This window comes from Falco biarmicus, chromosome Z, assembly GCF_023638135.1.
Source record: "Falco biarmicus isolate bFalBia1 chromosome Z, bFalBia1.pri, whole genome shotgun sequence".
Lineage (NCBI taxonomy): Eukaryota > Metazoa > Chordata > Aves > Falconiformes > Falconidae > Falco > Falco biarmicus.
In genome coordinates this window covers 741,422-766,694 of record NC_079311.1, presented here as the reverse complement: position 1 = coordinate 766,694, position 25,273 = coordinate 741,422, and the positions used below count along the sequence as shown (strand labels likewise).

The 25,273-nt window shown below is 51.8% G+C and overlaps 1 protein-coding gene across 4 annotated transcripts in view; it reads right to left on the bottom strand.

Annotated features, from left to right (window-relative positions):
- The window catches only part of LOC130142532 (paired box protein Pax-5), a 139,364-nt gene that overhangs the window by 95,856 nt on the left and 18,235 nt on the right, over positions 1-25,273 (bottom strand). For all 4 annotated transcript variants that reach the window (XM_056324665.1, XM_056324664.1, XM_056324667.1 and 1 more), the window contains one exon: positions 23,767-23,895. In XM_056324665.1, coding sequence (XP_056180640.1) covers positions 23,767-23,895 — 129 coding nt within the window. The remainder of the gene's footprint in view (positions 1-23,766; positions 23,896-25,273) is intronic.

Here is a 25,273-nt window from a genome sequence, read left to right as displayed (position 1 = left end):
TGCACACGCCATCAGGACGGGGACGGCCCTGGCCAGACACTGTCCGGCACATCAGCAGACCGTGCGCCCGAGCAGGGCTGGCCAGGGGGTCACCACACGGGTGGCTAGCGTTGGATGGTGGGGGCTCTTCAGTCATGTCCCACCTCCCATTTCAATGCACGGCCAGTGGGAGCGCGCCCTGCTCTCCCCCGGCCTGCATTTTTATGCTGCACAGTCACCTGGCACTACTGTAGCAAGGGCTGTCCAGACTCCACTGCCAGCAGTGAGGCATGCCAGGAGGGGTCCCCAGCTCCTGGCAGGTTGCCTGCATCCCATGCACAGTCTCGCAAACCAGGCTGCATCTCCCTGGCTCCCGGTGCCAAACCCTCACCGCGCCACACAACTGCCAGCAGCACCTGTGCAAGGCACGTCTGGCAGGCAGCTGCCGGTAAACCCAAGCGCTGCGTTTGCACTGGCTCCGGGAAATGGAAGAAGCGAGACAGAAGCAGCTGAGCTGCATCGTTGGCCTGTCAGTGCTGCTCTTCCTAAAACGCTCAGCAGCACAGCAATTAGCGCTTTTATCATCAGCCAGCCACCCCTGGTCTTCTACTGAGAAGTGATGGAGCCCCTCTCCACTGTGAGAACATTTGTCAATGCTCTCCAGGACAGCTGGAGGTCCTCCCTGATGTATATGAGCTGGAGCTCTGCCTGTACACCCACAAGGTACCACGCTGCAGCGCTGCTTCACACCTGGGCTGCGACTCCATAGCTGCAAAGCTGCACCACCCTGCTGGTTACAGGCATCATTGAAAAAGGAGTTTTATTTAACATAATGGATTCCTCATGAGATTACAGCTCATCTCCTCCCACAGCGATTGTAATCCTGCAGTAGCCCCACGGAAATGTTATAGACGTGTCTCCAAGTTTGTGTTCAGGAAGTGCCGCAGTTGCCTCCATCCCACACTTCCCTCTAGAACGCTCAGCAAAGGCATGGTGGGACCTCGCACCTTCAGCAACCCTAACACTGGTGAACCTGACAGCCAACCCATCTGAACGAAAACGCTTGTGCAAATGGTGCCCCTGAGTGGAGCTGGATCATGCACAGGCCACAACCCCACCACTGCGCCTGCCTGCCGTGCTAGGGGCTTCCAGCCAGGTCACAGCATCCTAGGGTTCCACTTTGTCACCCAGCAGCTCCAGCAAGGGCTGTGGAGGCAGAGGGGAGCCAGGCACCCTGGGGGCTCTCTGGACGACCCCCCCGTGATACTCCAGGGCAGTGGCGAAGCTCACCACACAGACATGCCCACCCCAGCAAGTGTCCCGGCATGTGGGAGACAGCAATCTTCTGAGCAGCACGGATTGTTGTCCTACCTGACCCACCAGCCTCCATGCGGCACCCTCGAGGAGCCATGGTCATGTCTATGCCCGCTGGCCCCACCACAGGGCAGGGGTCACCTGAGAAGAATGGCTAAAGGGAGTGACGGAGCTGCTGTGATTGCTCTTCTGATGCAATTTTGTGTTTAAAAAGCAGGAAAAAATCATGTCAGTGATCCCTCCCCCCTGCCTCGGAGGGGGAATCCAGAAGGTTAAAAGGAAGAGACTGAGTGGGATGGAGTGGGGTGGAGCAAGCCTGGCTCACACATGGTGGGCACATGCAAGCCCACCACAGCAGCCAGGGCCTCGGGGGACTGTGGGCACCTGGAAAAGCCCCTGGGGCAGGAGGACCCCTTGGCCAGCTGCAGCGTAACGTAGGAATGGAATTATATTTCCATGACTTTTATGATATTTAAGGGGAGATGTAACTGCAGCGTGTAAGTCATGACAAGTTTATTAACAAATGATTGCAAGAAACGGATTCTTTTCCTAATCGTGTTTTTGTAAGCTGTTTTCGGCAGCCAGCTGTGGAGACATGCACTTTATGTCATGCACTCCCAGCTCAAAGTGTGTTTTTAAATGGCTGTTAAAAGCTCATTGAAGCAATTTTAACATAGTTTATACCTACTTCCATACCATGCCATAACACATCCTTTTGTCATTTCTTTCCAAAAAATCATTTCTAGCTATACTTGGGTGACGTGGACTAAAGCAGGTTGAAAATGAAATTGTGCTCTGCATAGCTTTGGAAGAGCCAAACTGGCCTCCGGTTATGACCAACTGGGAGAGGATTTACAGCTCTGAAAAATACTGACAGTCTGAAATCTGACAGTCAAAGGAAAAGCAGTGGTAACAGACATGCAAGCACAGCCCAACAGGGTCCGTGCCAAAAGGGGTGACTACTTGGTACGATAACTCTGGGGCATTTGTTACTCTGGTGGAGTGAAATGCAACATACACCAGAGCAGAATCACAGAATCCTAGAATGGTTTGGGTGGGAAGGGACCTTAAAGACCATCTAGTTCCAACCCCCTGCCACAGGCAAGGACCCCTTCCACCAGCCCCGTCCAGCCTGGCCTTGAGCACTGCCAGGGATGGGGCATCCACAGCTGCTCTGGGCAGCCTCACAGTAAAGAATTTCTTCTGAATAGCTAATCTAAACTGACCCTCTTTCAGCTTAAAATGGACCTGCAGGAGCCACCAGGAGGCTGGCACATCACGAGCAGCTGCATTACATACCCTGCAAGAGCTACAGCCAGTGTGGACCTGGCAGAAATTGCCAAACTTCTTCCCTCCACGGGAACGGACGTTTGATGAGAAAAATACAGGCGATTAAATTGCCATCGGTCAAAACTAATCTTTCCATGCAAGCTTAAAACAGCAAAGCAGAATTTCCCCCTAGCGTCTTGGATTCTTCATGAAGCTCCACCTGGGAAACTTACCCAGAGAAAACAGAAGTGGAGAAGAGCTCACCCACATCCTACCCACTCGATGAGCTGAACTCACAAGCACCAAGAGCGCTGCCGCATCCCAGCAGGCTGACTGCTGGCAAACCCCAAGCAAGCTCTTGCTGGGGAGGAGAGCCTTCCTCCACCGCGCTGACAAAGACCTTGACAAAGCTCCTGAGAAGTGCAGAAGACTCCTCAGCAGCAACGCTACTCCTCCTAAAACACAGACTCATAGCAAAACATTCAGACAGTACCACCAACCTGTGGCAAGGTCGGATTTAACAGCACTCACAAACAGCTCTTCATACCTGCAGACTTTTCCTGTGCATAAATTAAATACAGACTCATTTTACAAAACCTAGAACTGTGGTCTCAAGCCTGCAAACGTGCACGCTCACAATGAAGCAAAGAAATGTCTCAACCGACTTCAGCGTAATGGTTTACAGGCATAATGCAAAATAGACTAACAAAGCACCATTATCAAAAGTATAATATGCACATACAGATTTTTACATGTTACACAAAGTGCAAAAAGTATTTATATATAAATCATCCACAAGCATTAGCTGGGATAAATTAACTTTTCAAGATCCTCCACATCTACATAATGTGGGATTCTACGCCTTGAGAATTTCTTGTTTACATCTCACGTCCAGGAACTGCATCTGTGCACCCATTTTCCTTCAGCTGCACTTTCTGTCTGCCTGAACACAGCTACGCTTTCCTGCCCTGGCCACAAACTGCAGGCGTCCCTGGGCTTGGGTCCCCCGTGCCATTCTGTGCCTGAACAGCATCCAGCACAGAGGCCAGGACACGGGTGCTGCCAGGCATGCTGCAGTTACCGCCAGCTGTGCAGCATCCATCTACTCAGCTCGGCAACACCTTCAGAGCACGGCATTTCCCCCTGCTCTGTCCCTCCAAGTGGAGGTGGATGATGGAAAAGGTCCGTTGAACCAGCTCCCGAAGGGGAGATGCTGAGCCGGTTTCTGGATCCCACTGATGTAATCTGCAGCTATTAGCCAGAGACAGGAGCATCCTGGTTTCAGCTGGGATAGAGTTAATTTTCTTCCTAGTAGCTGGCGCAGTGCTGTGTTTTGGATTTAGGATGAAAATCATGTTGACAAACACACTGATGCTGTAGTTGTTGCGAAGTTGTGCTTACTTTAAAGCAAGGACTTTTCAGTTTCTCATGTCGTGCCAGGGAGCGGGCGCACAAGAAGCCAGGAGGGAGCATGGCCAGGACAGCTGACTCAAAGTGGCCAAAGGGATATTCCATATCACAGAACGTCATGTTTATTATAAACAGGGGGGATTTGGCCGGGCCAGGCCATTTGCTGCTGGTGGACTGGCTTGGGCATTGGTCAGCGGGTGGTGAGCACCTGTACTGCGCAACGTTCCTTTTTTCCCTTGGGTTTTATTCCTCTCTCTCCCCCTCCTTTTCATTAAAATTCTTGTTCTTGTTCTTGTTATTTATTTTATGTCAGTTATTGAACTGTTCCTGCCTCAACCCGCAGGTTTTACCTTTTTCCAGCTGTCCTCCCCATCCCACTGGGGGTGGCAAGGAGGGTGAGCGAGTGGCTGCACGGCACTTAGCTGCCAGCTGGGGTTAAACCACAACAGGGAGTGCAGCAATTAAACAACATGTTTGCTTTTATTATCACTGTTTCAGCTTTCTGCATGTATTCATTCCTCCACACTCTTGGCTTTTTTAAAATTGCTGAACAGAAGACAACAAAAAGCACGCACTGGTATACATGCACTTGAAGCAGCTGGTCTTCTGGTGTTCACCTTGGGAGGCAGCTGAGGAACATCTGTCACTGCTCTGGTTGGGCCTGGCTTATTTCCCAGTTGGATGTGATGGTGTGAGCGTTGCCACTTTGGACCTCACCCCACAAGTCCTGCAGTTTCAAGTCCACCTCACCGAGCTGGCCAGCTGCTCTCCATACCCTTTGAGAGTCATGGAAACTGGGGACATCCCAGAAGACCGGAAGAAGGCTAATGCCACCTCCATCTACAAGAATTGCTTAGAGGATGATCCAGGAAATTATAGACCCACCTTGCAGTCCCTGGGAAAACATCCCTATCGAACGAAACTTCCTGGGAGCTATCACAATTCAAATGAAGCACATGACTGGGAAAAGCCAGCATGGATTCACCAAGGGCAAGTTGTGCTTGGCAGACCTCAGTGACTTCTGTGACAAAGTACCCTGCTCAGTTGATGTGGGATGAGTGGTGGACACTGTCCACATAGATTTCTCCAAGGCTTTTGATACCAATTCCACACAGACTCTTCCTAGCGAAACTGATGTGTTATGGTCTAGAAAAGTGGTCTGTGCAGTGGGTGGGGAACTGGTTGAAAAGGCACACCAAGGGTCATGGACCATAGCTCCTTTTCAAACTGGCAGCCTGTCACAAGTGGGGCCCCCCAAGGATCACTACCGGGCCCATAATTGTTTGCTGTCTTTCTAAGCGATGCGTATGATGCAGTCAAGCATACCCTGAAGTTTGCTGATGATACCAAACCTGAGTGGGGAAGTGGACACTTCGGAAAGGAGAGCCACCCTGCAAGAAGACCTGGATAGGCTGGAAGAGCGGATTAACAAGAACCTTATGAAATTCAGTAAGGACAAGTGAAGGTTCTTGCGCCTGGAAAAACACAGTCCAGGAGGGCAGCACAGGTTGGAATCTACCCGGCTGGGGAGCAGCTCCGTGGAAAGGGACCTGGGGTTGCTGGTGGACGACAAGCTCAATGTGAGTGGACACTGTGCTGCTGTGGCAAAGCAAGCCAACGGGATGCTGGACTGCATCAAAAGGGGCGTCACCAGCAGTGATGAAAAAGTCATTATCCCGCTCTACTAAGCGCTTGTCAGGCCACAACTGGAACACTGTTCAGTTTTGGTCCCTGCTACATAAAAAAATATTGTACAGGCTGGAGAGGGTCCAGAGAAGTGCCACAAAGATGATCCAAGGACTGGGAAACCTGCCATGTGAGGAAAAACTGACAGAACTGGGTTTGTCTGCCCTTGAGAAAAGGAAGGTTAGGAGAGACCTTGTCACCACGTTCCAGTATTTTAGAAGTGGCTACAAAGAAGATGGAGACCCTTTTTACAAGGAGTCACATGGAAAAGGTGAGGGGTAATGGGTAAAAGTTACTCTGACGAGGTTCTGATTGGACACAAAAGGAAAATTTTTCACAATGAGAACAAGCAGCCGTTGCAATAATTTCCCCAGGGAAGTGGTGGATTCCCAACACTGGGCAATTCTAAGTTTTGGATGAACAGGGTGCTGGGACATCTTGCCTAGACTGTGCTTTTGCCAAGAAAGGTTGGACCAGATGACCCTTGAGGTCCCTTCCAACGTGACATTCTGTTATTCTATGAAAAAGGCAGTCAGTGACTCAATGAAAACGTCTCCCTGTATATGTTTGTATTTTACAGCTCTGCCTTAAACTGGACACAGAACAAAATGAATCAGCCAAGATTTTACTTATAATGAAAAAAGTGTAGCTCTTTGCTAATTACCATAATTAATCAGTGCCACCTAAACATTAATTATTTATCCTGCAGTAAACTCAGCAATCCACCCTACGACTCCCTTGACTGCTTATCACAAGATGCCCTTATTAAGCAAGCATGGGAGAATCTCACTGCACTTAATTTTTGTTATTTCAAAACCTGCTTTTAAGTGGGTCACTTTTTGGGCTACACCATTGGAATTCTACCAACACTTTCTCAAGTGGGAGAGCCTGTTCCTGCAGCTTCACTTGAGACAAACATGCTGGGAACATCCCCCCTACGCCACCAGCTGAGCCTGCCCTCTCACTCATACCTGCAACAGTTCCATTAAGCTCACTTATTCCCCTCTGATCTAATGGGATGACTCCTCCGGGGCGGGGGGGGGGGGGGGGGGGGGGGAGGGAAATGAAAATTAAAAATAATAATAAAAATATATATATGGCTAGAGCTTAGCACATAAATTTTCAAGACTCCCGTATCTGAATGTTCCCTCTCTGTTCCCGACAGGCTGCTGCTGGCAAACCAATACTTTCCATGAATCGGTAATTCTGCTCTCAGAGCAGACACCTGGTGTCACAAACACAGGTCTTGCCTCTCTGGGATTGCTCAGTGCTGCAGCAGCCAAGGGCAGGGGATGTGATTCTGACTGCACTGCAAACCTGCAAAACTGCAGTGCAGATGGGGAAATTTTTTACTTTTTCTTCTATAGGAAAACACTGATTGACTGAAACTGAATCCTGCTCACAAGCAGGGACCATTTCTGAAAAACTCTGTCACACAAAGCCCTACTGGGGAAAATCCTGAACGTTGCTGCCCGTGCCTGTGGTGCAGTGCATCGCACGGAGCTCAGGATGCCTTCTGAGGCATTCTCCTCATTGTCAGTGCACACATACACAAACCAAGAGTCTGGACAGCCAGTCTGTACAACCAGGGCAACAAAACACGTATTTAAGAAGTATCAGTGGTTTAAGCTGTAAGCAAACTCTAAAAATTGTTTTCCACAGCTTGTGCAAGGCATGATTATTCTTCATTGTAGCTTTTGTCTAAAACGCTTTGACAAACAAAACATAAAAATTGGGGGGGGGGGGGGCGGGAGTTGGCAAACTTTTGAAGATAAATTAGGAAAATATGTCCACCTTTGTACTTGATGAACAACAAATAGTTAAGTAAAAGAGAAGGACTTCTCTTTTAAAAAGATTTACAGAATCTCTAGGAGGCGTTCATTATAATTTTTCACGGGCGTACCTCCCCAATTCTCTTCTTGACTTTATTCCCTTTAGAAAGAAAGGAAGCAACTCAGGATGCATGCTGCCTCAAGTTTTTCTTCCTCGCATGTGCACACAGGTATATACATCAACATTTAATGATAGCCACGGCTTCTTCTCAAGGCATGCTCTGCAAAAGCCCCTACCACCTTCTCGCACCCCAGCTAAAGCCAGTGCCAACCAGGCAAAACCACATAGAGCTCACAAAAACGGCCGGTTTGCAACACTGCTTCGGCGTGGAGTCTCTGAAAGTGACTTTTTTTTTTTTTTTTTTTAGAGTAAGAAAAGAAAGAAAGAAAACCTGTAACGTGCAAAGCTAACGCTGCTACCACGGCAGAGCAGGCACAAGGGCCGTAGCCAGGGAGCAGGTGGCAAAGCAGGGGGTGGGGATGTCACCCCCACCTGGTAGGAAACAAGGGGTTCCCTCCGCCAGCGCACCAGCATCCACTGCCCAGTTCCCTCTCCCTGAAGACAGCATGGCATCCCTGCCCGAAGCTGCAGACAGACTAACAACCCAGCGGCTACTCCACCACCACCACCGGGAAGAGCCAGGAGCATACCGCTGGTACCCCTGTGCCTGGCATCGTCCCCTCGCTGCCCACCTGCCCCAGTCAAGCCCCTCCAGCACCGCTGGCTGTCGCCCACCATTGGACCCCATGGCCGAGGGCTGTCCACCGGGCTCTACCGCCTCCCCACGCCGCCGGAACGTGGGCACCAGTCGTTACCGTAACACACTCGATTGTTCTCAGCGGTGCTCCAGCAAATAAAGCCATTAATTACAGTCTCTCCCTCAGCCGCTGTTGGCTGGAGCAGCAATCAATGCGCAACCCCTCATTGCCTGCTCTCGGGGAGTGGAGACAGATGCCATAAAAATGATCCGCAGCCCGCGCCGAGCCCCGCCAGCGCAGCAGCAGCAGGCTGTGCCCAGGAACGGCCACCACGCTGCTTCGACACACGATGCTGTATTTATTCAGCCTGCCGCAGCCGTGGGGGAATGCATCCCATTAGGTGATTATTTTTATCTTATAACGTCAATTTACTTATACTGATTGGCTTCCTGCCGCCAAATATCAATTAAATTGCAAATACCTGCTGAAGCTTGTTTTCTGTCTTTCTCTTTACCCCCATTTCCCTTCCTCCTTCCTCTCTGCCCTTCTTTTTCTTAAAGAGAGAAAGAAAACCTGATGTTCGAACATAATTTAATTTATTTCCCTTTCCGTATCTCCAAGGAAAATCTATATCTCCCCCTGGAAGGCCATTTGCCCTCTGTTATTGGGAGCTGAGGTATCACAGCACTGGGCAATTTGTTTCAACTGACTATCGGCAGGCAATGGGACTCCTCAGGACCTCTGCTATCTCAATACAATTGTATCTGGCACTGCCATTTATGATTTGTTTTGAATAGCTGCCGGTACGCACCAGACAGCCAGGTTTCAGTTCTCACATGGCGTGCCCACCCTATTCCTTCCCACGGTGGCCACGATGCTCATCAGCTGCTGACGGAGATCTCCACTCGTCCCACCGGCAGAGACCCTCATCAGCTGGGGCTGCAGCTCCCTAACAGCTGTATTTCAGGAGGTGATGGGGTGGCCAGAGCTGCTGGAGGTTATAAGCGGCAGGCTGGCAGATAAGCATCAGCAGTAAAATCAAATGCCCCTAGCAGCCAGCCACAGATCGACAGCCACGGGGGGATCTGGAGGGTGATCGGGAAGGGAAAGCAGAGCAGGAGCGCAATCAGAATGAAGAGGCAGGCGCTCATCAGCAATGAAGAGATGAAGTCCCTCAGATGCAGAGCGCACCCAATCCATGGGCACAGCACAGGACCAAACGCCTCCTGCCATGCCCGCACCACCTTCAGCTTCCCACAGAGGATGTAAGATGACCCAGAGAAAAGCTGGGCAGAGGGCAAGCCCGTCCAAATGGCCCAACAAAACCAGTTACAACTTCTCTGGATGCAGAGAGACCCCTCACACACAGATCTCCACCGCTTGGTCCGTGAGTGGGTGGGGAGCACAGGACGCACAGAGGTACAACACGAGAGCAAACACATCCCCACGCGCGCACGCGGTCCCCCAGCTAAGCACAACGCTCGCCAAAAGGGAATGGATCGTATCAATCTGAAAACAGACATAGGTTTGCCTGTCTGGCCACCGCTTCTCCTTCGTGCGGGGCCAATGTGGGCGAGGGATGCCCTTCCTGCAAGCAGGCAGGAGACATTCAGCTACGGCTGCCTTGTATGATGCAACACGCAGAGAGGAGTCGGCATGGCGCCATGCTCGTGAGGGCAGCCCTGAATTGGGTTTTCACAAACCTGACTCGGAGCCTTCGCTCTTCCACAGTGCTGCTGCAGCCTGCAGCCAGGCTCTTCCAGCCCCTGGTACCTCAGTTTCCCCACCGGCGAAGTGAGGACGCTCTAACTGAATACATAATATGGCAAGGATCTCCTACCAGCGAAGTCCTACTCGTTATAAATTGGCTGTAGCACATCCAAAAATTCTTTGGCACCTTAAAGAAACGCAGTTGTGTTGATTCTGGGCTTGCCAGCTACCAGACTGATCACCGAGATTATTTCCAGAACAGGGTTTTGGACAGAAAAGCTGTATGGGTTTAGCTACAGCTGGTTTAAAAATCTGGGCCCATGTATTTGAATGATGTATTCAGAGAGAAAAAAGAATGAGCTATGAGGAACACACCAGTGGGCGCATACATACCTAGAACTACCTCTACACATATACACATACGGTAAGCATACACGTGCAGGGCATCCACCTGTCCGTCCATCCAGCTATTCCCTACGTAGAGATGCTCATAAAAAAAAATACCCAGGGTAACAGGAAAGACCTCTGCACCCTCTGCAATGGTGATTATTGACCGGTTCGTTCCATGCCTGATGGGAGATAGCGTGATTGCCTGGGATGTACCTTGCAGGCTTCTAAACAGAAAACTCCAGATTCAATTTTGTGGTAACTGGTTAGATGTGACCGGCTTACAAACTCAGCACGGGCGTCAGGAAGCAAATTCAAGCAGCACTGTTACTTTTTTTTAAAATATCAGAGGCGAGGAGAGCCTCCCGGCTGGGCAAGCCACGGGACAGAAGAGAGATTGATGATTTTGGCTTGTTTTCATCTCCAAGGTGACAAACAGGTACACAGCAGGCGTGGTGCCATGGCTGGTGGTGCAAGGCGATGCTGAAGCTCCCAGTTTGCACAGGAAGATTTGTGTCTCTCCTGAAGCGAGGACAGCGCTGGCAAATTCAGTGTAGTGAGACTGGTTTGGTCAGCAATCCCCACTCTCACCGCTGTCCAAGGGGTCCACTCTGCATGGCAGCAATGTGCAGGGAGCAGCCCCCCCCCCTTTCCCACTCCCCTTCTCCTGTCCACCACTGCCACTGCACCAGCTCCTCCCACAGTGTCCACAGCCCTCATTTTGTGGGGAGAAACACTGGTCTGCAGGAGAGGGCCCAGGGGCAGGACAGAGGACATGAGCATCTCGGGAAGCTTGGTGAGAACTCATCCTTGGTGGCCACCATCAGCCAGGGTTCCCATCCCAGCAGTTGCCAGGGGAGCCATGCATGGATATCCCAATGCCAAACAAGTTTTCCAGTCACAGAGTGGTGAAGTGGCACCAGTTTCATGGTCCAGAGCCAAGACACCAACTCAACAACTCCATTTTCATCCATGACATCCCAGGAGGGAGCACAGTCGGGAACTCAGCCGTGACAAGGCTCTGGAAGAGTGACCCAGCACACAGGAACAAGACCAAGAGGTCCCAGAGGTTTACACTGATTTCACACACTGGACACCAGCTTCCTGGGGAACCACGGAGAGATTTTCTCAGCATCCCCGCACCCTGACCTCCCTCTTTAAAGTAAACTGGCCCACTAAGGTGCTGCGGTGGTCACACACCTTAAGTGTGTGACCCTCTGCAACAAGGACCATGTGGGTGTAAAAGAGGGAGGAAAGGTAAACTGAAGAGTTGCACAAATTCAAAACTCGCAGCTATACACCTGAACAGTTGCAAAAAAACCCCTTTCTCGGATTCAGGCACATCTGTAATTATCTCCCTCCCCTCCTGCACCACCCGCACCAGGCCGTGGCCGCTCTCCCCATCGCCAGCCAAGGCCGTGATGGATGGGGACTGTTATTTGTCCTCCTGACTGGGGCTAAGCAGGAGAAGACAGGCTCTGCTGTGTCACTAAACTTCACTCCTCCAGACACGCCGCCTCCCTCTTCCTCCTGCCTGGGAGGAAATCTGGGTGAGAAAGGGGAGAGAACAGCGGGGTCCCAGTTCTCAGGGAAGCAACTGGAAAACCGAGGAGTCACAGAAGAAAAAACCCGCTACGTGACTATTTCTTATTAGTCGACTTAGCGAAAAAAAAAAAAAAAAAAAAAAAAAAAAAGTCAGGCACTGTCAAGCATGAAATCTTATTGGGACAATAGAGATGGAATTGCCACTGCTGACAGTAATGTTTACAAGGGCATCATGTGTCGATGCTGCACAGCATGAAACCAGCAGCCCCGTCTAGCTCTGTGAATTGTAACAAGAGACAAAATGTCCCATTTGGGACAGGTAGGAATTGTACCACCAAAAATAACCACTCACGTGTAAAATCCATTATTACAGGCGGGATGGGAGGAAACACAGAGAAGCCCTGTTGGCATGGTGGGAGGCTCCTGAGCTCTCTCCAGCTGCAGGAGCTAGCATGAGCCAGGGAGATGACTCCGTTGGTTTGGGGGCTTTCCTTCACCCCCAGCCTAGGATGGGCCAAGCAGAGGGAGCAGGACAGCACCCAGCCCTGCACCGCTAGGCTCTGACCCCAAACCAGTGGGCATCACTGAAAGGTTTCCAGCTGCCTCCCTTCAGGCACACACTTTGAGCCCTTGTATCAGACCGTCACGAAATCAGGGCCATGTCTGAAGGACAGGAATCTTTCCAAAGCTTCCACCACAAAATCCCTCCAACTCAAAGGAACCAAATTCAGGGCGGTCAGGCAGCTGCAGACCACCATGCTCTACAACTGCTCCTTATGAGACCTTCTGAAGAGTAATCAGACATGTAAATGACTCAAGAGACAGCAGCTCCAGAAAATAATATTGCAAGGAAAGTGAAACAAGAAGGAATACCTTGACTGCAAAGCCCAACAGTAATTCAGTAATTGCTGAGGACTGCAAGGGAAGGGGAAGCACTGAAACGTGTTTAGTCAGTGTTAAGACATGCTGGTGGCTCCACCTAAAATCCTCAGCCAACCTGTAGCCTTCAATGTGCAGACTTGTGCACCAACCATCTCACAGTTTTTTCCTTTGGGGCTGCAGCTTCTCTCTGTCACGATGAACCGAAACGGGTGAAGAGGAGATGCACCCCAGCCAGCAGAAGTGGTGGTGTGGAGGTGAAACAAGCACCCGCTGCCACAGGGCAACGCAACAGCCCACCAGGCAAAACACAGTGCCCCACCAGTTAGTGCTGCAACAAGGCCAAACCAAGCTCTGCCGTGTGAGGTGGCCACCACTCAAGCAAAGTTGCTCTTCCAGATGTTTCCTCACTGCAAGTTTGCTTTCTTCGCTTTTTTGACTGGTAATTGACAGGACTTGTGTAAAAGCATCTGAAAGAAGCAGCTTATCTCAGTGACGCCACCATTCCAACAAGAAGAGCAGCCCTAGAGCACTTGTCCTGCTCTGCTCATCAGCATCTCTGAAGTCCTACAAGGGACAGTATTTTCTCTTGGCTCAGCTGCCCACCTGTAAGATGGTGCGGTACCACCGTGACAGGGCTGCAGAAAGTTTCTGAACGAACCAAGTGCTGGCAACAGCCACACATCCTTACCCAGCCTGGGCCCAAAGAAATTCAGAGAGCAGCAGATGCAGCCTTCAGACATTTCGGTGCTTCAGCACCCTGGGGCGCAGCTACAGGGAGGATGTTTTATGAAGATGAAACGTCCATGTGACCAGAAAGCCGTCGCTTTTCGCTGATGTTAGTCCCTGACAGATTTCCAATACCCTGACCTCCACCGTAGACATCTCTTTTGCCATGCTACAAATCCGCCAGCTCAGTGCCCAGCTGATAGGAGATTTTAACTGGATTTCCTTTCAACATGAAGCACCTTGGCTTAAAGATCCTTGGTTTCTAACCTCCACCTGCAGCATGGAACTGCAGCAGCACAAAGAAATCAGTAGTCTCCTGCTACAGCCGTAACCTTAAAGTAATTGCCATAAGTATACTTTGACTACAAGTATCTCTCAGCAGCTTCTCAGATGAGATGAAACATGGGGAAGCTCCACACTCCATTTTTCCAGGCATCTGCCAGAACAAAAGATGTTGGTTGCTTTCAGAAGTCCAAGCACTTCAACTGCTCTTTCCACCTCTGAAGCCATGGGCATCATTAGGTGGATGGTCACTGCCCCAGAAGCAAGAAGACACAAAAAGAAGGAAGCAGCCGTGCAGGCACCTCCATTACACACCAGTCTCCACAGCTGAGGTTCACGAAGCGAACAAGATAAATGAAAGGCTGTGAAACTGCCTCCAAGCAGAAGCTTATGCAAAGTTGCTCCAGAGCTACCAGCGCAGGGCATCAGCACCAGTGCTGCGTTCGCTCTTGTCACAACAGGAGGGCTGGAGTGAAGGGGAACAAATCTCAGACCACCTGGGGCAACTACCCAGAGATACAGGGAGAGAAAAAACCTAGCTGAACATGAAGTGGGGAAACAGGCTGACATTCGTCTTCTTGTGAAAGTTCAGCAAAACACCAGTGGAATACTACAGACACATGTACATGTTATCGGGGCCGGCAGGGAAACAAATCTCTGGCTCTTCCCGATTAGGTCTTCTTTCTCCATCTGCGAAGTCTGCTCAAGCAGGAAAAAAAAAAAATAATAAAAAGAGGGATCTGGCTGGCTGTGCAGCACATCTCCATGTCCTGCCACCTGCTCAAAGCTCCTGCTGATGGCTGATGGTGGTTGATGGTGCTCTGCCTGGGCTGCTGAGTGTCCGGGGCCCCAGAGAGCCGCTGTCCTTTCTAAGTACTACAGTTCTCTCCGAGCTCTGCTGTATCCTGGTCGCTATGCCGTGACAAATTTGTAAAAGTGCTCTTCTTGACTTAGGCACATCCAGACAATACGGAGAGCCTGCAGGCACGAGTCCAATACTTCTGCAACCTCAGCATCACCAGCTGCTCATGCAATTGGCTAAAAATCCACACAAAGTGCAAAAACAAGCCACCAAGTCTGCTGCAAATAATCCCTAGCTTGCCTTGCATTTCCTTCCAACCTTTGTTCGGTAATGTGACGGATTTGTAAACAATGGGACTATTCTGAAAATACCAGGAGAGGCCCAAATCGGTAGGATTCACTCAATACTGCACAACCACCTCTAGCAAGAAATAACCCTTGGTGCAAAGAGTACACACAAAGCCCATGGCAGACCAAAACCGAACTGGAGAAAACCTCCAGTTTTCAGGCCACCTCCATTTTCTGTGTCTCTCCGATTTCACGCTGCCGACGTACCAGGAACTTCCCAACTGGCAACTACAGCAATCACAGCTTAAAATATTAACTCGGGCTCTCCCCAAAGCACTAACAAAAAAAGCGGCTATCATTCAGGATTTCAGGAATTTGTCATTTCAGCCAAGAAAATAATTCCAACCTTACAGTTCCAATAAACTTGCATCAAATCTTGCGCCAACGGCACCAGAAGCAGATTGCAAGTCCTCCATGCTAATCCTGGTACTATCGCTGCATTTTGTGCAGCCATGGAGAAAGCAGCTAACCCAGTTAACCCACAGGACAGTTTACTGTTCCCCCAGGAAGAAAAGCAGACCCAGGAGGTGGGACCGAGACCCTGGATGACCCCTGCCCCAGCACAGGTGGTTGTCGGGGCATGCAGAGCAAACATGAAGCAAAGGCGATGGGGAAGCCTGACACAGAAATACATGATACACAGGGAGTTCCTGCTCCCGTGGAGGTGCCAAATCATTTACTTAATGCTTTGGCATCAGATCCTTCGTGTGGGAATGGACCTTGTGTATCTCCAAGCACCGGCTGCAAAAGCCAAACCTCTGTCTTCCAGGGTAAACGCCGGCTGAGCCAGCCACAGCTCCTCAGAGCTCCCCTTACACGCTTGCAAATGAAGCGTTTATTTTAACAATGTGGACATATTCTGACAGACCCAAGCGATGCAGATCTATGCAGAGGGGGGAAAAAGGGGGAAATCCAGCACGCACATCGTGACACAAAGTGCGCAGTCCTCCTCGCACAGAAACACCTCACTTGAGCACATCGTTTCAAGGAAAATCACAAAAATAACCGGCACGCCAAGGAAAAGCCAAACAACAATCTTTTCTTGGTTTTGTTCTTCAGTCCTCTCCAAGATCCCTGTCATCATTTATGATGTGGAAAGCGAATTGTGAAGGTCTGTGAATAATATAATATATCCATCCTAAGGCAAAACTTGGGTGACCTCTCTCTGTAGATATACATAGGCAATAAATACATCAGCAGTACATACGTACACACACACACTGCAACTGCACTTCAGTATTTCCTCCCCTCTCGATTCTACCAATTTCTTGATAAAATCAGAATGATTCATCTTGCTCATGACCTTTCTAGTTGATCTGATATTAGCATTTGTAACAAATATCCACCAAAATTGGCAAGTCCTGCTCTTCTACAGACCTGCTTTTTCTTTGGAAAATGCGTTCCTACAACAGAATCCTGGCCAGCCCCGGTACTGGCACCATCAAGACAATCTGACAAGACATCTACCCATAAACTGGATTTTAGCTGAATGCGTATGAAGAGGTTATTCCTTGAAAAGCATCCAGCACTCGACAGCTCCTGATGAGAACAGCTGGAGCTACAGCAGGGCTGTAAGGAGCAGTGGAAGCCTGGGCTTTTCATTAACACAGCTCCAGGAAAATCCCTGCTCTGCCAGAGGCGGTGGCAAACCAGCAGGGCTTCACCCTGGAGCTGGAAGAGAGCTCTCTAGAAAATAGGGGCCCCAGGGACTGCATTAGGAGAAAAGTGACAAACACACTTGACGTGCACACAAGACAGACGGTAACCTGCTCACTCAGAAAGGGCAGCTGCTCTGGCGGGGAGTTTTCCTACATGGAGCTGTGAACATGTAAAACCACCCATGGGCGAGCATCACCCACTGACTGCCGGGGCAGAACCACCCCATCCCTCCAAACCCCTCAGACATGAGGGCACGGGGATGTCCACCTCCAGGGACCTTGAAGAGGTCATCTGCTGGCACTGGTACCCCAGAGTACAGGGATGCAGGCAGCCCCAGCTGTTCAGCATGCTCACAGCTCAAGGGGGTCACAGAGAAGCTGGGAAGCATACGGACGGCTAGGAGCAAAAGATGCTCCGCTGTCCTACAGAGCTGAAAGGACCTGTTCCAGGAAGACCTCAGCCTGCAGTCTCCATCACCTGGCTAGGCAGAGGTCCTTCCCTCCCCACAAACACTGTGCGGCCTCAGCAGCACTGGTGGGAATGCACTGCCCTCATATGCCAGAACAGCTTGGTTTGGGTGCTGAAACGGCTTTTCATTTTGTTTTCATTAATTTGGACATGCAGAAGTTTCTCAGAAGCCCAGATTACGCCCTTTGAATGCTGCCGTAGCTGAGATCTGAATTGACGTACATTTATTCTTTTTTCCCTAGAATTTCATGATGAATGTCAAAATACTCTCTTTTCCTCTAAAAGAGAAATCCTGTGCCAGCTGAGCTCCACTTACTAATGTCTGGGACGACCAGCTCAGCACCAATAGCCCCACAGACAGAGGGTGGCTCTTGGGAACACCCAAGCATTTTAGTCGCACGCCTTGGTGGAGTCAAACTCCTCCTCCACACATCCACCACCACCCACGGGTGACATTGTCACTGCTCGTGTCAAACCACCACCATCCACGGATGACACCGTCACTACCTGTGTCAAACCACCACCATCCACAGGTAACATTGTCTGTGCTGGTGTCAAACCGCCAGCATGGCCAGAGGCTGCTGCCACTTCAGCCCATTCAGAATGGCCTGTGCCAGGTGCACAAAAGGTAAATTTGTGCGAAGAGTGCAAAGAGTGACACAAAACAAAGGCCTCCGTGTTGTGGGAAATTACATCCAAGGACTCAGGAAAAAAAAAAGCTTTCAATGACACACAAAAAAAATTGAAATCTCCACCAAACAATACACTGCACTGGATGTAACGCAGATAAAGCCACCACCTCAACGTAACTAGCAAAGTCCAGATCCAACTCTATTTAAAAGGATGCTTTCAGCGCCTGTGCAGCGAGGGAAAACCACGGCTTTCGAAGAGCTAACAAACCAATGGGACAAACAGCTCACCCCACTTCGCAACACCAGGAAAGGATCCCTGAATTCAGAGGACAATCTGAACCAGCAGGAGAAATACAAATCAGCACTTGCTGACCCTGTGAAACCTCATTCCCTGCAAAGGCTTCGTCTCATTATAGTCACTGGAGTTATCCCCAGGAGTAAAGGCCACTCCAGTGGGTAAGCGCCGCTGAAGTGGGCTTAGAAATTACGAAAGTAAACCACAGCACTTCCCCGGGATGCTGCAGGCGATTTCTTTCCCTTTAACCTCTGCACAGACACATGCCCCCCAGGGTCCAGGCAGGCATTGTCCCTGCCGTGCAGTACAGCTAGGAGGCATGGCCAGCCCGTCTCTCCCCTCGCTTGCCAGTCCTGCTCTGTACCCCCTCCCCAGTCAGTCCCCACAACTTACTTCAGCACCATAAAGTCCCAGTTTTTGTTGGCAGGTGGGTTTTTTTCTGTCCATAACCTTCTACTTTTTCCCCCTCGCAGCCCTTCTAGTTTTGACTGTTTCCCTTGCAGTTCGGATCCCCGAAGGCTTCAGGCCTTTGCACATCACTTGCACTGTGCAAAAGACCCCAAGGAAGAGCAGCAGAAGACAATATCAATGCCCACCATGTACTGTCAGGCTCAGGACCTTATCTGGGGTGATTTACGGGGACTTCTGTCCACGCAGGACCTCACCAATGGTTAATTTCTGCACTGAACTCCATCACCCACTAGCTGCAACACGTATTCTTTTCCTACAATGCCCCAGAGCATGGACAGGCAGTGCAAGTACGTCTGTGGGCTCCTTCACCTCCTGCGCTCCCACACCAGTGACCGCCCAATGCCCAGCGTGCTGTGACCTCTCATTCAGCAAGTCCTTCCCAATCTTGGGAGACTCAAACCCACCATACAAAAAGCACCTAAACTTATTCAAGGAACTCCAAGAAGTAAGTCCAGAGTGGGACAAGATCCCAACCCCTACTCAGGAGAGGAGAGGGCTTTCACGCCGGAGCAGTATCTCACTAGAGGTGTCCCAGGAAGAGTGGTACCCTTGAGAGCATCCGCAAAGCCAGGACACTGGCTGCTAGGAAGAGGGGCCCATGGGTGGCCAGAGCAGTCCCAAACTCCAACCGTCAAAAGACAGAAGAATAAAGATCCTCCATTGTCAGGGTACCTACAGTGAGATCTACTTTGCATTTGGAAATTGGAAATTGGAAAGACTTGGAAAGCCACGGCTGGACAGGGGGTTTACACACTCCCAACTAATCCCTTGGCTGGAAGGGGTCTCCTTATAACCCCTCCAGGTGAGCTTCAGGCTGACGCAGCAGCTCTCACCATGCTGGGCTTCAGCCCAGCCAGGACATCACCATAGCACGGTGCTGGGTGACAAGGCGGGAGCTCTGTGCTGGCAGGATGGATGGAGCGCACGGGCAGGACAAGCGGGACCAAGAGGGCAGAATGGTCAGACGTTTGCCTCCACCACAAGAAGACAAGAGGAGAGCAGGAGCCCCAGACACGATTAATGCGCTGCATGAATAAGCTGCAGGTCACAAGGCAGACCTCAGATGGGGACAGAGCTGTGGACGTCGCACCTGACCACACTCCACAGAGCTGGGTACCAGCTGTGGTTCTGGCGTTCGACGCTTAAAGAAGCGGAGGTAAAAACAGGAAAAAATACTTTACAAGCAGCAGCCTCCTCGAGTAAATTTCCTGGAAGCCGCGTTGTCCCTCAGCCACAAGGGGAGATGACACAAGACCCTGGCAGCACCTACTCAGCACTGAGCACCCTGTTGAGGCTGCTGACCATCTGCCATGCAGCCTCCAGGTCATTTGTGCCCACAGCCCAGCAAGTCTCTACCGAGCTGTGAGTGAAGCTTGTTTCTGTCCCACTGGGAAAACACAGTTCATGGGCCTGGTGTGGAGGCAAGAGACAAAAGGCAGAAACACTACCCGTATTATTAGTTCTCGCTCGTGTTTAGTCGTGCTTGCTTTGCTTTTCCCAGTCTCTCTGCCCCCCCGACCCATCGCTGGCTTGGCAAGCTCATGCCCACTTTCACCAGTACAAAACACTTTGTCAGCCGAAAACCAGTTCCAGCTGGCTGTGCAGGTCAGCACTGCTGGGATGGCCAGGGCATGCCCAGCCTGGGGCATCACTGTGTGAAAACATGGTGCTTCTAACATCAGGCGGTTTTATAAGACATTGGATTGCAGCCATCCCCAGTTTCTTCTCATTCCTTGTCCCTGCTGGAGGCTGATCCTCCCAGGCAGAAGACTGTGACACAAACAGCCTTTAAATATACCAAGTCTGCGTTTAAAGGCAAGGCATTTTTCAAAGAGTTCAGTTGAGAAAACAAAACACAAGCACCTACATCATCACACCAGATGCTAACAGCAACACAGGGTTATGACTGGTGACGATGGAAACAAAACAACCTGTATGAGTGAAGGTCTATTGCTAGTCCGGTTTCAATTCCCCAAAAGCCTCCACCAGTGAGAAGACTCCACAGCAGTGAATTTGAAATATGGTCTGTGCAGCTGTTAGGTGCAGGTATCTCCATCTGCCAAAACTCTTCTGCAGCAAGAAGGAAAGGGTGGGTAGCAGCCACTTTACGTCCTGCACGGTGCTTTGTGGAGGGTGTCCTGCTCGATTTGCTTCTGACAGCGTTTCCTGCCCGTCTGCAGTATTTGCTGCACGCAGCCTTTTGCCCTAACGAGCTGCACCTCCACGAGGAAGGAAAACAGACCGACTGGTCTAGCAAAGCCTGTGTCCCTTAGAGGAAATGCTCTTACCCTCCGTGCCATCGTGGCTGCACCCAAGCTGAGCAGTGGAGCGGTGCCCACGCTTGTCCCTGCAGCAGCTGGCATCACCCCCACACACATGCTCCCCTCGCTCCAGGGGGGGTGAAAAGGCTTAGAAAGGAGCAGCGGACACAGTGTGCCTCTTCCAGAGCACGGAGCTGTCGTGGAAGCCAAGCCCTGGGCTTTGCCTTGCTTTGATGGAGAGACGCTGGAGGGACAGCACCAGCTTACGATGAGACCTCAGGGGGAGAGCCACGTCCTGTGCCTCTGCCACGTGCGCTTGTTCCAGGGTCCCTCTCAGGTGGGGTGGCATGAACATGCCAGGAGCATCGCTCTGTTGGGCTTAAGCCCTTCTGCCAGTTCCCCAGTACCTGCAGAGCTCTGCAGCCCACAGGGCTTGGGGAGAGAGGAGCGAAGGGGGAAGGAGGGGTGGGCTCTGCAAAACAGGGCGATTGCTGCCCAGCAGCTTCTGCTGCTCGAGGCTGCAGTGGCCGACTGTATCTCTCTGACTTGTTACAGAGCAGCCTGCTTCTTATGTCAGTCTCCAGTAGCATGTCCTTTAACCCCAAGCGAAAGGAACCGATCCCCCACGAAGGCACATCTGCTCGAAGTCCGTATTACAACAGGGGAAAAAAAAAAAAATGACACCTTCAGCTATATAAACCAATAAAGACTGTATGATTTGGTTTGCCCCTGTTGCTACCCAGCGAGCTCCCCACTGGGTTAAAGACTGGGGACATCTGCTAAAAGAATGGCAAGAGTGAGGAGAACGAAAACGAAGTCATGAATCACACCGAGCATGCAGCTGGAAGCTAGCGGGGCAAGTCCACCCCACTTCGCTCCCTGGCCAAGGGGAGCCAGGACCACAGGACAAGCGCTGCACCGCTCAGGGCTCCGAGAGATGTACACAGGGAAGTACGGCAGCGGGCATGCACCTTTCAACAGCTACCGAGAAACAGCACGAGATCGCAAGAGACGCTGCGAGGTGGTGTAGTCTCTTATCAGCTCTCCAAAGTCAGGCAAATGGTAAAGTTAACTCTGCCCCCTTGTGCATCTGCATCATGATACAGGCCATAATTAGATGACGTGCTTCCCTTCCTCACGTTAGAGGCTAGCGTGTGTGACCCACCTCTCCATCACCTGCAGCACTGGAGCTTGGGATGGCTCCGTGGGCACCTTGCGCCCACCCATGCAGAGGCACCTTGTGCTGAGCAGGAAGGGAGGGGTTATGGACCCCCCCGGGGATCCCATCAAACAGACAAAGGTGTCGAAGTATCTGTTTAATACTTCGCCTTTCCAAATCTGTAGCCCTGAGCCTATTATAAAAGCAGTTTAAATGGTCTGCTGAGGACAGCATTACTGTCCAGCTTATGCGCTCGAAAATCATGAGTCATCCTGCCAAAACAATGCGGTTGTTTTAGAAATCACGTGCTCCCTTCTCAATGTGAACTGGCAAAAGCTGGGGAATTTCTCAGCTCTGCTTCAGCTCTTCCCAAGGAAATATTTCATTCTTTGCTCTACCATTAAACCAGAGCCTTCTGTAATCACAGGAACCAGTGCCTCAGGACAGGGCTGTGACAGAGCCATGTGGTTTCAACACAGATTGGCCTCTCTCCTGAACTGGCTGATAAAACAGAAAATTCTACCCTACCTGTTTGAACGCATGTATTTATCTATGCACCTGGGGCCTTGATTTGGAAAAAAATACCAGACGTACAATCGCAGAGTTAAGTAACAACAACGGCATACTCAGCAAGTACCTGAACAGAGCGAGTTTTCCACGCCCAACATCGGTCCAGTCCCCCCAAGGTTGAAATTGGCCCCACAAACCTCTTGAAGTTTTTCCCCCAGTTGAAGTAAAACAAGCACTGCTCCATGACCTGACTGGGCACTTCCACCAGTGCAGCCAGACACCCAACCCTGTTTGCACAGCTCCTGCGCCAGGCTGCTTGCCCCATTTCAGCCAGCCTTCCCCACCGCTTCAATTAATGCCGCTACGGCTTCTGCCCACTTGCTTGCCCATGACTCCATCCCTGTGTGGCCAGGCAGTGGCGGGGGGGGCGGGGCACAGGGAGCACAGGGATGCAGCCCCACGCTGGCTGCAGCGCGGCGCTGGACCCACACGCACAGCACAGGAGCCAGGGACCACAGCTGCTTCACAGCAAGGGGCAGGAGCTTGACCAAGCAGGCAGGACAGCACCACCCCTGCCAAGCACAAATGGGACCCCCCAGCCCACCGGTGCTGCCACAGGGTGGGCAGCCATCCCTCCTCCAGGTGCTCTCCACAGCCCCAACCACAGCATCCCCACCAAGGCTCCGGTGTCCCCTCTGCTACTGCAAATGTGTCCACGGTCACGGCCTCAACTCGCCTCCATAAGCCCTTACTAAACAAAAGGGAAGCTCTAGGTTAAAGGCGCTTTCATAAGGCACCAACACAGAATTCTTCCTCTTTTCCCTTCTCTCCAAAGCAGTGCTTCCACCAGGAAACTACCCAGGACGCAGAACAAAAACAGGACCAGAAACCCTGCAGGATCTGAGGAGCACTGGCAATACCCAACCCCAACCAGACCATGCTCATTTCCACCTCTGGACCGACAAAAAGCATCCTGGTGCCAGGGGGACCTGCAGACCAGCAGACAGCTCTGCTGTCAATTGTCTGTCTCTTTTTGGATGGAGATGCCTCCCTGACATTCTATGTTTCAAGTAGCCACAGAGTCAACACATTGGTGACTCTTCCCTTTTTCTCTGGCAGGAGGGAGATGTTCCCCACTCAGGAGGAGGGTCTGGTTCAAAACTGACACACAACCTACGCTTTCTGAAACACACAGACAAGCCCCTGCTCTTCGGAGAGGTCCTGCCTCTGGCCACCAGTTCATGCCAAACATCCCCAGCTTGGCTGTGACCTTGCTAAAGGCCAGCCAAAATAGGACCAAACCCCACCGCAGCAGACGGTGATGGGGGACATCCACGGTTCCATCGCATCACATGCACAGAGCATCTGCCCCGGTCCCATCCCACCCCTCTTGGTCATGCAGTGGTGCATGCCCCCCTGACTAGAAAACAGCTCCCACTACCTTCATCCCGCTTGCGCTTGTTGCTCTCAGTGCCGGGGGAGGCGATTCCCAGGATCCCGCTGATGGAGTAGGATGAGCCAGCGGAGTCAGTGCTGACGGAGGACACCTGGGTGACGGACCCCGTGGAGGCTGCAAGGCAAGGCCAGGCGGTCAGCGGGCAGGACAACACGAGCGCGAGCCTACCCAAAAGCCAGCAGCACCCACAGCATGACCAAGGTGGGCTGGGACTCTGCCGGCCACCGTGGCCCCCCCCGGCTCTGGAAGGACCCCAGTCAGCCCAGCCTAGCCGCGTGCTGCAGCAGCCCTGTGCAGGGGTGGGAGCAGGAGCATGGGCACCCATCACCCCTCTCACAAGGGGCTGGGGCCATGCGCTGCGGGATGGGCGATGCTCTTCTTTAGCAGTTGGTCGCCCCATCCTGAGCGTGGCACGGTGGGAAGGCGCGTTGCTTGGGCCAGTGGATGCTGGCAGACAACACACCAGCCTTGCCACTGCAGCAAGGCAGACGGAGCAGGGAGAGGAGCGTCCCCAGCAAGGTCCCGGGGCAGGAACCTTGTGGGAGCAGAGCAGCCTGCGCTCGCTATGCTTGGTTTGCTGCCTGCATCCTGCTGGCCCAAGCCACCAGGCTCCAGCCAGCGAAGATCCCCAGAGACATCTGGGGTTGCCCAGGGATGGCCAGCTGTGTGCTACACAGCTGGAAAGGCCCTGAGGCTCCTCGAAATAGGAATTAAATCCACTTCGCTTTGGCAGAGCCCTGAGGAAAGGGTGCGAGCTGTGCCCAGCCAAGGTGGGGGTCACTCATCACGGCTGGCACAAGCCAGGACGCGCTGGCCAGGGGTGCAGATGCTGTGTCCACATGATGCTGCGGGAACCCGAAGCTGCGCGGAAGCAGGCAGAGGAGGGAGCACTGCTCTCACCTCCATAGCTCACAGGCTGAGCCTGCGCTGGCACAGCCCCGCCAGCCCCAAAGCATGGGCTGGGGTCCACTGCAGCACCACACCCCCAGCCAAAGCCCACAGGGAGCAAACCTGCGTCTGGAACCGCTGCTGCCTCTATCAACCCCAACTTCTGAGAAAGTTTTCTCTTCTCTGCCTTCGTTTTCCTCAAGGAGAGGCAGCCTTTAAGCCATCACAGGGAAATGAGGGATGCTTTCCCCTCCGAGAGTCTTTTGGCATTTCCCAGGGGGAAAGGCTCAGGACATGGGGCTGCAGCGTGATTTCTTTGACAAGCCCGAAGAGTTCATGCAGCTCTGTGCCCACGCTCTGGGTCTCAGTGCCAGCCCACCCTCGCCAGGGAGGGAGCAGCAAGCACTTCCCCATTTCACAAGCGCCACTGTAAAAGCAGAGGGGAGCCAGGGCCCCCATCCCACCCCCCCTTCTGCCTACCCATGCCCTGGCAGCTTTCACAGAACTAGAAAGTATCCCTGAGCCCAGACTGAGCCCCTCCATCCCTGCTGCGGTACGGCAGAGCAGTCCCCCCAGAAAGACACCGTCAAACTCACGAAGGGCT